This window comes from Scatophagus argus, chromosome 17 (genome assembly GCF_020382885.2).
Source record: "Scatophagus argus isolate fScaArg1 chromosome 17, fScaArg1.pri, whole genome shotgun sequence".
NCBI classification, from domain to species: Eukaryota; Metazoa; Chordata; class Actinopteri; family Scatophagidae; genus Scatophagus; species Scatophagus argus.
The window spans coordinates 11,415,342-11,428,636 of NC_058509.1; the positions used below are offsets into that span (position 1 = coordinate 11,415,342).

The 13,295-nt window shown below is 42.6% G+C and overlaps 1 protein-coding gene across 1 annotated transcript; it reads right to left on the minus strand.

Moving 5' to 3' along the window:
• Positions 1-888: 888 nt before the first annotated feature.
• On the minus strand, positions 889-7,754 carry dclk3 (doublecortin-like kinase 3). The gene is made up of 7 exons (XM_046417436.1): positions 7,538-7,754; positions 6,236-6,462; positions 5,554-5,685; positions 3,697-4,890; positions 3,039-3,171; positions 2,653-2,820; positions 889-2,529 (listed from the first exon to the last, which is right to left on the minus strand). The coding sequence occupies exons 1-7, from the start codon at positions 7,620-7,622 to the stop codon at positions 1,721-1,723; spliced, it is 2,748 nt and encodes a 915-aa protein (XP_046273392.1). The 5' UTR covers positions 7,623-7,754; the 3' UTR covers positions 889-1,720.
• Positions 7,755-13,295: the final 5,541 nt, after the last annotated feature.

Genomic DNA, 13,295 nt, shown 5'->3' on the forward strand with positions numbered 1-13,295 from the left:
TTCTCGATCGTGGCTGATATCAGAAGTTGCGTATTTAAAAGTAAATATTTTAGGTGTATCTATAATGGCCTCTACGTGCCGATAACTGTATCCGCACGGCCGTGAATCGGCTGACAGCGGAATGTTTATTGTAGCAGATGACTTGGGTATTTAAAGAGTTTTTAAAGGCGCATGCGTAGTGGGCACCTGCGGGTCAGTGGTGTATGGCAAGACTTGAAAGGTGACCAAAACATGATATGCGACAAATTTAGGCCACTCCGACAGAGGACGCATCCTTTATATGTTTGTGATGCTTATGGACCACATACACATATTATAACACATTAATAACACTATCACCGATTTGTTGCATCAAAAACTTTTAACAAAACTTTTAAACAAAAGACACACGGTCTTTCTGTTGGCACGTTTGGGACGTTTTCAAAAAGCACCATCAAAAAGGTTCAACTGGTTGCAAAGGACTTGGTATTTGTGCTTGTTGAGGACGCATAAATAACTCAGCTATAAAAACAGGGTGATCGAAGAAAGATGTAATTGCCCTTGGCCACTGATACTAGGTCAGAAGCATTTATAGTCTTATTCATCCCTTCAGTGTCCCAGATATGTGGCTTAACAGCCAGGCTGTAGCAGCCTTGAGGGCTGGGAGGGGTGCATGTGTGCACGCGGTGGGGGGCTGTGTGTGCGTTCTTTGGGGTAGGTGGGGCAGGACATGAGAGTGTCAGCTGTCTGCAATCGGGAGGGACAAGACTAACCACTCCCACTGGACAGACAGATCTGCCTTATTTGGTCTGGGTAGAATGGCAAGAGAACCATACCACCCTCAGCTATGCACACACAGTCCACACAGTAGCTGTATGTGTTCACACTGGGCAGTTCTCATTATGTTAACCACTGGATGCATTTATTTGTCCACATATTGCCACAGATTCATAACACAGGTACAGTGCCAGAAGTCAAGACTATCAGTTCATATCAGCAGTAGTTTGTTGCCAAGCCAACCTAGTACAAAATACATACAGTAAACGTATTGGAGGAAAGATGGCATTCAAGAGTTCAGCAATTATGGCAAACCTTTACTAGGACTAAAATTCTTGGTATAGACATTTCTAGTGTATACATGTACAGTAAACAAATGCTGCTAGATAAATTATCCTAGCACAGTCTCTAAGGGTTATAAAAGGAGGATGGGTCAGCAGGTCATACATACAAGCAAAAATAGCTACCACTAGGAATGGCAGACACAATAACATATCATATCCTCAAAGTTAAACATGATTTATGGAAAAAATAAAAGAACTACCCAAACAAATTGACAAAAAAAGTTTTTTCTTGGATGCACCGCAACATTAGAAACAATGATAAACTGCAAATATGTTTAACCCCAAATTGAGTCCTACTTGATCAACTCTATTCTATCAATTTCAACATGCTGTTCACAATACTTCACAACTTCCCATCCTCCTCTTGTAATGCTAGATGAACTCATACCGTCATTACATAACATCTTATGGTGCACTTATGATTGCGGGATACATCGATTACACACATTTGTGTGACTCATGAAACCTCATCAATCAAATCCTATTCAATCCCAAGAGAGTAAATTACATCATCTGCAGGTCATTCCAGGATTCAACTGCTGAGAAATCAGTGGTTTTGTGTAGGACAATGAAAGTAGTCTGATCTAATCACACAGTTAAACAGGAGATTGACAGTGAGGTCAAGACTGTGTGGTTTGGTGTGTGGTGTTAGTGTGAACGACTGGCTCAACATAGTTTTCGGATGGGTGAGATGAAGAAGCTGCAGCCGGACTGGAGGATGGCTGGTGCTGCATTGAGTGACCCACTGTGGTTTGTTGTGTCTGAATGGTTGAAGGTGGTGAATATGAAGTTGACTGCTGTTGGCTGTTTTGTTCTGATTGTGTCTTAATCTGGGATGGAGGATCAACTTGGGATGAAGGGTCATCAGGCTGATTGAGTTCAACACCCAGACTGGTTAGACTGCCTGGAATGTAGTCTGTGTTTGACAACTTGGGACCTGGATCCTGTATTTCAGCTCTGCTTGACTTTCTGATGTGTGAGCCAGAGTCTGTAGAGATGCACTCTAGTTTCTGTTGAGCAGGTGTGACCTCTGAAGGTGAATGAACTTTGAACCGTAGAGACATAGTATGAACCGCCTCTTTTGTTTGTTCCAGTGGTGGTTTGTCCTCATCTTGTCGTCTTCCTGTATTCATCTCAGTTTGTGTCTCATCATGTCTGCTGAGTTTTTTATGTGCAGTTTCTTTCTCACCCCTGGTGTGTCCACATGTTTTGGCTGTCTTGGTGTCTGCTGCACTGGTTTGAGCTTGTCTTTGGACTCTGTCTGATTCTGCTCCGGTATCTGCTGTGTCCCTCTGAGCTTTGTCTGTGAGCGCCCTCTGCCTGCAGATCGAAGCCATAGCCTTCACCCAAGGATGCAGAAAAGTCTGCTCTGCTGTCAGCCTCACTGTGGGGTCTGGCTGAAGCAGAGCTCGGACAAGGCCTCTGGCTTCTGCACACACACACACACACACAGACACACACACACAGAATAAGAAACAGAAAGAAAGAAACTGTCAATTTATGTTTGCATGTGTGGGAATTTAGACAAAATTAATTTTTCTGGATTTGGCACCTTCAGAGATGGGGTCCCAGTAAGGGGACAGGAAGTGGAGTTGTCCCTGTTTTATTAGTTGAAAGAGCTCTTCCTGGTCCCGATCCCGACTGCGAAATGGAGGGAATCCACACAGCAGGATATAGAGAATAACACCCAGCGCCCATACATCCACTGCAATGCCATAACCTGTCGGGTTAAATCACAGTTGCTTTTGAAACAATAATATATATTCCTCAAATTCAGGATGAGGTTAGTTGGAGTTTCTATAGTTTTTATAAATAAGAAACACCCATATTTAGTGTATGTAAATGTTATATATATAGTAATAAATATTATGTAAATGCAGGTTTAAATGTAAAAAGAAATGTAAAACAGAGATTTATACGGCAGCAAACAACACTAACCTGTCTCACAGAGAATCTCTGGGGCTACATAAGTGGGTGTGCCACATATAGTGAAGACTGGTTCAGTCACAACCATGGCAAGTCCAAAGTCTCCCAGCTTCAGCCTACAGGTGCCAGCAGCTACGCCCTCTATCTGAGACAGAACAAGAAAAGCAAAATACAGACAGAAACAGAGTCACGCAAGAGGGCAGATTTGAGACTATATTTTTTAAAAATCATGAAAACCTGTGAAAACATCGTGAATACTGTTGGTATGACAACATCTCAGTTTGGCACTGTGTGATATGTAAGGTCAAATAAAGTATTAAAGAAGGGCACAGACAGAAGATTAGTAAAAGCTGGCTGAATACATCTGGCTGTTGTTGCGTTATGTTACACTAATTAAGTAATCATAAAAATGAAGAATTAATTGTAATTTGAGGCAAAAAAAATATCAGATTGATTGGATTGTCTTTCGCTGAAGTCCACTGTGGATGTAGGTAGGACATTGTTTCTAAATTTTAAAGCCATGTGTATAGATTTTTTTTGTCACCCTCTAGTGGCAATATCGTAATAATGGCAGTTATTAAAAAAAAACAGCATCAGAATATTTTTTCAAAGATGCAATAGTCATGTACAAATTCACATGTCATACTCAAATCCAACCCACAACACTCACCAGTAGGTTTTCCGGTTTGAGGTCTCGGTGCACAATACTTTTGCTGTGGATGTAATTCAGTGCTTCGCTCACATCTGACACCATCAGTCCTGCCTCTGCCTCTGAAAACTTCCCCTTCTCACTGATGGCCTCAAACAGATCCCCCCCACTCACCAGCTCCATCACCAGGTAGGAGTGAGTGTGTGTGTGGTGGTGTGCAAAAAGCCGCACTATGCGAGGGTGACAGAGGCTACCCAGGAGGCTCAGCTCATTCTGCATCATGTGCTCTCGACCAATCAGCTTGGAGCGTTCGACAATCTTCACTGCAAGGGTTTGTCCATTGTCGCGTTGGTGGCACTCTCGCACTACTGCAAAGTTGCCATCTCCAACCACGCGTCCAATTTCATACCAGCGTTCAATATCGGCCAGGGTGACATCACTGCTGTCTGCAGGAAGGTCAAAGGATGTCCTCTGCTGTTTGTCCTTGTATGCTTGGCCCACGTTTGGAGGTGGATCTGAAAGTTGTAACTGGCCAGCACTCTTGTCCTCTGTGCTGATTGGCTGAGGAGATGGAGAGCTGGTGTGAACATACACTTTTCTCACTTGCTGTTCTGTGTAAGGGCTTCCTTTTTGTTTTCTCGAAACAGGAGGAAGTGGGACCTTCCCTGACAGTGGATTGATCCGTTCTGGACACTGATATTTAACTCTCCTTGCAAAGCAGTTTTCACACAGAGTAGGCGAGGGTATGTCAGCTTCTCTAAGACCTTCTTCATGTTTAAATGGACCACTAACAGAGGGCTGTCGCTCTGTGACCCCTCCCCTCGCACGCAGTCTCTGCAGGTGGTTCGGACGGTGAGCAGGTTTTCCGCCTGAATTCTTTTTATGACACTTATGAGAGTCTGAGTTGTAATTTTCACGCTTGTGTGTGTCTATGTGGTGAGGTGGATTTTTGACATTCGTGTCCTGGTGTGTGTCTTGGTTATCGTGTGTCTCACTGCTGTCTGTCCCCTCGCTGTATCCACTGTCAGCTTTAGCTGCTTTATCTGGTGCTGGACGAAGTCTCTTCTCCCACGCCCGCAGAGCGTCAGCCCGGTAATGGGAATGTTCTGGAAACAGCTCCTCCAGAGCCTCCTGCACACTGCTCAGCTCTGGGCGAGCCTTCCCCAGCGCCAAGAAGGCCACCTCGCCTCTGAAAAAATCACACACGCCCTTGACCTATGAAAAGAAAGAGAAGGAATAATACGTTAATGGCCCAGGAACCTGAGCTAGATCACGGAAGAGGATTTCATGAGGTCCCTAACCCTTGATCAAATCCGTTAGATTGTAAGGACTGTTCTTGATGAGCTTTGTAGCACCTCTGCAACCTAGCTGGAATCAAAACATTTCTAAATCATTTGGATAGTGTCCTCACATCTCTCTAATTTAGCCTCTTGTGCTGTCCTGAATTTATTTGCTACACTCAATAGACAGGTGTCAACTGAACATCAGTTCATTATGTATTTTAAGCTCAATGCTGGATTACCAACTGGGCAAAGTGGGACACCGCTGTGGAGCTCCATAATTCGAGGAGCCTGAAAAGCTCAGATCTACCTTGTGTCAACTTGTTTCAGCAAGTTTAATTGAACATGTGTAGGGAACTGACATGAAAAGGGCCTTAAGGTGTGTCCTGCTTTATTACCTAATCTCGGGGCCCTGTCAAGGCTATTCTTTTGATGTACTTTTGTGCTCTGAGGTAAGGAAGCACTTCAGCGTTGAAAGAGCTATGGATGCAAAATGCAAAAGATGTGGGAGGATTCCAGGAGTGGTTAATAGGGGCAATTGGGGCAAATTTGCCTCGGGACTCCCTCTCAGGTTAATGTGGCAGCAGTTGAGCCTCACCTCTCGAGCATGGATCGTGTACAGGCGTGTGACTCTAGCTCTGTGCCAACGAGGAAACCCCAACGCCTCAGAAATATCCAATAGCAGCTGCTCGAAGGACACCACACCCCTACGGTTCAACAGGACTGTTACCTTGAAAACAAAGGTACAGCAATGACAATTAAGTTATGAAATGCTTTCCCATGGCAGTTACTCTCGGCTGTGGATAACTGGGTAACCCTTTTCTCGTGAAGAACTTTTCATAAAGGTTTGTAAGTTGAACTAGTGACTTCTGTGACCATTCACAAATGTTGTGTAGATCTGTTAAAAGGTAAATTAACGAGAAGAACATTTGGGTTGTTAGATTGTGAAGTTTCTTTTGCCTGGTGTTGCCTCGAGTATGTCAGGAAAACCACTCTACACTGCCAGAACTGCAGAGAACCTTCACCAAAATCCATTTCTTAACAGCTTCTTAACATTTGACTGATGCCTTATCAGAATGAAAAAAACACAGTGAATACAAATCATTGTGTTACAAATAGTTAGAAATGCATCATTACTAAATAAAAAAAATCAAACAACAACAAACAACTTCTTCTTATTTACACTTTGTAACTAATCAGTATTAGTTACAACCTATAAACGCTTTATGAGGGATACCCTATTTTAAGTTCTACAGAGAAATGATAAATATTAAGTTCACCTTGCGTAATGTGCTTTGACCACAGGGGCGGACAATGGTGACCAGATGGGGCCTCTCTGCGCTCTCCTCTGCATGCCGGGTGTGGAAGAGAGGGAGGTGAGGAGGAGGAGGAGGAGGAGGAGGAGGAGGGGGGAAGTGGGACCTGTGAACCTGTACCTTGCGGTGGGGGTGAATGGGCCATGGCTGGGGTGCCCCACCAGCACGCTTCAACAAGGGGACCGGAGGAGCTGAGGCAGGGAGAGAGGAGGAAAGGAGTTGAAGAACAAAGACAGAAGGTGAGAGTTGGATTATTGAACGTGTACTTAGTAAAACTAAAACTGACGTCATTGCATCGTTGTTTTCTTTCTAGACTTGTGCGCAAAGAAAAACTCATAAGTAACACAACACCAGTTCCTCTTTCTGTGTGAGGGTGTGTGTGTGTGTGAAAGCAAATCCGGCTGATCAGATTTGAGTGTTTTCCATCACATGAAGTGCAAGGGCCATTCGAGATTCTTCAAGCTGCATTATTTAGGCATCCTTAAGACATGCAAACCCACACACACACAACTTAACAAAAGCTTGCTTGACCTGGTTAGGAGGCAGCTGAATCTGCATGATTAATGAAGCATTAGAGAGACACAGCATCTTTGACGTTTCACTTTCGGGCACTAAGGGAGACACTGAGATGTTATCCGTCCAGTCAGAGGGGGCTTGTTTATTGTTTTGTTCCCAGATTCAGGACAACAGACAGAAACCCAAGACCCTATTCCTCTAACGTGACCAGGCCCCCACCACTTAATGAGACACCACTGGCCCCCTGAGAGTGAGCAACTGCACACAGAGTCACGCACACACCCACTTGTCAATAAAGGCTTTTCACAGCAGACACAGAAAAACTCTGTGTCCTTTAGCTTAAACATCTTATAAAGAGCCAGCTGTGGCCACTCAAGAAGAACTGAATCAGCCTGTTCTTGTGGGTTGTGGGACCTTTGAGGGCCTCTGTGTCTCTGTGGATAATTTCAGAGCCCTTCATAAAGCATCACATAGCCTAAATAATAATATTTTACATTATACATAACTCAAAGTCAAAATCTTTAACAATTAAATTATTCCTTTTTTAAATACTCCTTTCTTGTTATCAGGTGAAATCACATAGTACAGTCGTCTGCTCACAGTCAAAATACAGCTATAATGTGTGTGTGGTGGGGTCTTAACACAATTTAGTCATTCCAGTTTCAATGCAGTGTAATATCTGTAATAGAGAGTCACGTAGCAAATATTTTACCTGTAAGTAAAATCAATTCAGTCAGACCATCAACTCACCTGCAGCTCTCCATTTAGCGTTACGTGCCGCCTCGCATCCGTACCGGGTTTTCTGTGAGGGCGTCATGGCTTTCCAAAACAACATATAAACGAAAACAACTCAGCCACATTTATAATTTGTCGTTAACTTTTATTTCCTCATAACTTGCTGCCGCCATATCCTCGGCTTCTGGCCTCCAGTAAAGGTAATGGGATGCGCTGTGAGATGACCGGACCTGGTGTAACTACAGCGGTTACCATGGATACGCGTCCAGTTGGATGGTTAGTAGAAAAGAACTACCGGAAGCTGTGCTGTTTTACCACCAAAATAAAATATTTTGACTTGTTGAGTATTGTGTTGTGTGAGGTCTGTTTACAGAGCAGCGTGCTTTATTGAATAAGAACATGGACGTCCGCTACTCCTAAAGCTGGTCAAAGCGAGTATTTTCTATTATCACGGCCAAGCGAATCAGAGAGGTTTTATTTTGAAGTTTCTAACCGGAATTGTGCTATTTTACCTTGTCATGACTTAAACTGACGAAGTTGCTGGTGATTTTTTTTTTTTTTGTATAAGGGGGAGGCAATGCTGCCGTACTGCGTATAACAAAAATATCTGGTTTACTTAGCTGTTGTGGCATACACGACAAGTGGCCTCTTTGTGTAGCTGGCACAACTTAGGCCTTGGGCACTGCATCTGTATCAACTGAGAGTAGCCAAAAGGTTTTAGTAAAATTAAAACAATATATACATTTTTAATCAATTGACACAATGTAAGAAATGAAATAGTTTCATTCCTGATTAATTAAAACAAACAACAGTCAAATTTAGAGGGTCTAAAGGATATAATAATTGTGATGATAGCCTGAAGGGGCATCTTGGCAGCACTAGTTCCAAATCTGAAGGTCAGGACCTCCACAAGGAGTTATGAAAGAGATTTGTGGGGTCTTAGAATGATCATCAGTAGAGGAAAGAAGAATAAATATATTTCTGCTACCACCCTGTAATTTTTGCTGTATTTTTGTAAATTACTGGATAATTTTAATGTATGAAGACTTACTTAATTCTAATAAAACTAAGATAAAAATCAGTATTTTGTTAAGCTGGATTTAACTAATGTTATGGACCATCTCTCTCTTCATTTCCTGTCAACTCATTGAAATTATTAGTTAAACCTTGAAAACTCACAACACAGACACAGATTTGTGTGTGTTTGTGAACAGTAAACTCTTAAAGCTGTTTCCATGTCAACCGGAGAGTTTGTGGGTAGGAAAAAAAATGCATCAATTCTCCCACAAATCCTTTTGTTTCTGAATAACTGGAAGAAAGTTAAGTGTAAAATCACTCTGACAGAGGGGGGAGAGGGACTGCCAATCTCAGGACCAGTTACTATAGTTTCACTGATGGAATGCAATACTCTCTCTCTCACACTGCCCCCCATGACTCTGTCTCCAAGGATGCTGTTAATATTGGATCAGGAAGCAACAACCCCTATTCCGGCTTCTCATCCTGGACTCAACAGTGAGACTTAACAGTGTGTATGTGTGCATGACGTCTCAAACTGAAAACAAAAGTGCTAATTACAGTTAGTACATAATCATTCATTTCTTAATGTATTTATAATTCATTTTTTTACACCTTTATTACAGAGTGACAGGCAGCTCAGAGGAGTCAAAAAGAGTGGGATGACATGAGTCCCCAGCTGGACTCAAACATCGTGACTGATTTTTTATTTATTTATCTTTTCTGAATCTTTTTAATATTGTGGTGTGCCCAAGTTTGTCTTGTAAGATTATTGTTGATTATGTGGTGGCTGGGGGTAATTTTAACATTTTATGACACTAAATGTCCTCCCTATAGCACTGATTCTGTTTTGGGGTCAAGAACTTGCCTTAATAATATTTTAGTTCAAATTTTGTGTTTTGGTGGTAATTTAAATGCAGTATCTTGTCCACAGCTGCCAAATCAGCTGGGCAAATACACTGACTGTGCACTACCACTGTGTGGCCAGTAGGGGGAGCAACTGCACCTGCTGTATGTCCCAACAGTGAGAAAGAGGAAATGCGCCTAAAGTGGTTCCATGGATGGGCTACGGATAATCACGAATCTTGTCATTACATTCCAGTAGGTTTATATTTTGGGATTAACTTGTAAGATTCTTTTAGCAGCATGCAGTGTTATGATAAAGGTTTTATTCTGACAACTTCCTGTACACCACAGAAAGAGAAAGAAGAGGGAGGGAGATCTGACAGACTGACTCATCAACACGTCCTTGAGTAACTCTATATGTCTGTGTTTTCCTTTTTTTTCAACTTGTTGCTGGCCCGCCAGAGGATTTACAGAATCAGGAATGCAATCTCGGGCTCATCTGCAGAGAGGGAATACAAAACACACACACATAAACACTGCTCTGCAGTTTAAAAGTTGACCGCTCGTTCTGTAATCTGAGTGAGGATGCTGTCATTAACTTTCTATCTTGGAACTCAGGCTCCATTTGGACCAGAGACTTTGAATGAGCAGAGGTCAATGAAGCCAGAGAAACAGAGATAAAAGCTGCAGAATATATGACTTAACAAATGAGTGTGTGTCAGAGAGGGAGGGAATTCACACAGATGGACAGGAAATCCTTAGAAAAGCTGGAAGAAATATCAACATTCCTCGGTTTATGGCGGAGCTGTTTCGCGTCTCAGGCCTACCAACTTTCTGCTTATGTCAGCACACCGTAGTCACACACACACACACTTAAACACAAAGATGTTTGCTTGCTTGGATAAAGTCGTGTGTTAAGGTGAAACACAGGCAGTGCAAAGTTCAGCTGGACAGTATAGGGGCCCTAATCAGGTCTTAGGTCAACAACCTCAACAGCAGTCTCACCTGAAAAATTGATTTTCTTATCTACACTGAGATCCGCCAAATTCAACTGTATTTTGATTATGAACAAACAATATAAAGACATTGGTCATACAATTTCTAATACATCTGTGAGTGTGCACGGTTTCATCCAGCCAAGCTAAAGCTTCCGCTGTGTATTTGATTGCAGCCATCATGAAGAGGGTGTGTGCACGCAGGGGAATTTCTTGCCTGAAAATGTCTGAGAAAATCCAACTTTATATGAGGTATGGCCACAGTGGCCATAGTGGCGAGAGCCCAACGTCATAGGATTGTGTAAGAGCAAACACACATGTTGAAACTGTCTTGCACAGCCACAGACAGCCTGTGAACATATTTTAGACCGCAGCTCAATTGTTTCGACCTTTTACCTCCTCTTGCTCACCCCTTCTCCCTCCCCTTCTCTCCTTTTCCATGTGTCTCTCTCACACCTGTTTATGTCGAATGTCTGACCCGTGCAGGCCACAGATTCGTTCCGTCACACACACACATGTGCAAGTTTAGATCCACTAAGAGACAAGAGAAATGGGAGGCAGCTGGAGGACAAGGGCAGTGGGACAGGGTGTGTAACATGGTGTGATGTGTTACATGTGCATTCACTATTGACTTTTTTCCCCCCCTCTCATTCCTTCTCAGAGCTAAAGTGCGCATGTGTGGTGTAGGAGGGAGTGTTAGTATTAATGTGTGTTTGTTACTGCACTACTTCTTGAATTTCCCTCGGGATCAATAAAGTATCTATCTATGTGAGATCATAAGACCATCTGCAGATAGGGACTTTTCATCAGACACAGAGACAGATCTAATCAGCAGCTGTGTGTGTGTGTGTGTGTGTGTGTGTGTGTGTGTGTGTGTGTGTGTGTTTGAGCACTCAAATACATGTGTATCAGGATTGATTTGAATTTAAGCCTGTAGCAGTGATGGAATTTAAGTCAAGTAAGGACATGTTAGCCTATCACCAACATTAATTCTTCAATGGACTCTTTAAGGGGTCATGACTTTAGGGTTAGGCAAGTGTTTGACATTTTGGAAAATAAATTATTTGATTTCTTGTTGAGATTTAAACAAGAAGACAAGGAGAGAGAAGTCACGCCTGCGTGCTAAATATGAAGCCACAGACAGTAATTATAAAGATGAAGTCATGCCTTGGCATCTGGCCAAGAAACAGTTCATCTCATAATCACTCATCAAACCACAACTTGTTATTTTTACAAGTCAGTTTTTGTTAAAAAAAAATGAAACAAATAAGATCTACCATGTTAATTAGTGAACTGTTCAACACATTTTGTTACTCTTTCCCCCTGACTCCAGTTTTCTAAGCTAAGCTAATCGGCTGCTGGCTGTAGCTTCAAGAAGAAGAAGAAGAAGAAGAAGAATCAACTTTATTGGCAGTATATATATTTTTACATACACACACTGAATTCATCTTCTGCATTTGACCCATCCTTAGTTGAACACACACATGCAACACCCGGCAAATTACATGCAGTGAAACACACACAGGAGCAGTGGGCAGCATCAGGCGCCCGGGGAGCATATTGGGGGGTTAAGTGCCTTGCTCAAGGGCACATCAGCCGGCTAATAGAGGGGGGGAGTATTTTTCGCATTAATCACTCCACCACACCCAAATTTTTCCTGCCCGTCCAGTGGGGGAATCGAACCGGTGACCCTCCGATCACAAGCCGCTTCTCCAACCTCTAGGCCACGGCTGCCATCCAAAAACCATCCAAACAAGTGAAAGCATAGATCTTCTTCTTCTTCTTCACAGTGAATGAGGTTTCCCGATGAGGGTCATTATATTATATTATATTATAGATTACAAACATATGTATGAAAGTTTGTTGCGGGGACAAATCTGTTCACGGTCACCACCCAAATTAGAGCAACGAGAAGGCCTCTACTAAAACATTTTGAATTCTTATTTATTAAGAGATTAACAGTCAAAAAATGCAGCAACCCTGCGTCTTTGGGACTGTGGTGGACATGACTCACAGTCACCTGGCAATAAAAGAAAACGATGCCATGTGGTATGGGATCTATAGCTCATTTTGATTCAAACATTGCTGTAAGATCTGATTGCTAACTGGGTTAATTTTACTCAAACAGAAGCAAATAGTGCGTTTACTGGAGCTATTTTCAGCCCCAGATGAATACACATTTCTTGTACCAATGAGTGCTTACTACACTTGGACAGGATTTGACTCAAAATAAACTGGGCAAGAAAGAAGAAAAATATAGAATTGATGATCAATCCAATGCATTGTCTGAATAAACAACAAAAATAAGTTTTTTGTCTTTGTGTGCAAAATAGCAGCAACCCTGCAACACCCTTATCTTGACACTCATGACCAGACCTTACTCTGCCACCGTGTGCGTGTGTGTTTACAAGTGTGCGCACAACACACACACACACACACACTTACACACAATACTTGTGTCCCCCTGCACTCCAGCAGGCCAGTTAGAGGTCACTAGAAGTCAAACTAGCAAAAAAGCAGGTGGAAAACCAGAGGAAGAAGCCAGAAGAGGCTCAGAGAGGACTACAATGACATTCTTTTTGACCTTCAACCCCCAATGCAAAAAAAAAAATCAATCACCCTCCCCCCCTTCCCCTCTGGTGCAATCTGGTTTTCTTCTTCTTCTTTTCTGTGACAGCAGGGGGTTTGTTCACCCCTGCCTCCTCCCCCCCTCTCTCTCTTTTCTTTAGTCTGCCTTTTATTCTCTGGAGCCTGGCTGTCTTCACTGTGACCCTGTTGTTCCCTCTCATCCTCTTTCTCACATGTTGAAATCCAAACTTTTTTTTTTCCTGGTATGGCCATAAATAAGTGCAGTAATCATTCAGAATATGGGAATTAAACCCAGCAAGCCTGTACACGACACTACGCCATATGGCTAC

Coding starts and splice junctions, on each gene's coding strand:
- dclk3 (XM_046417436.1), bottom strand. CDS start 7,622: ATGTTGTTTTGGAAAGCCATGACGCCCTCACAGAAAACCCGGTACGGA. Junction 6,463..7,537: donor CGCTAAATGGAGAGCTGCAG/GTGAGTTGATGG, acceptor TCCCTGCCTCAG/CTCCTCCGGTCCCCTTGTTG. Junction 2,530..2,652: donor CTGGGACCCCATCTCTGAAG/GTGCCAAATCCA, acceptor GTGTGTGTGCAG/AAGCCAGAGGCCTTGTCCGA.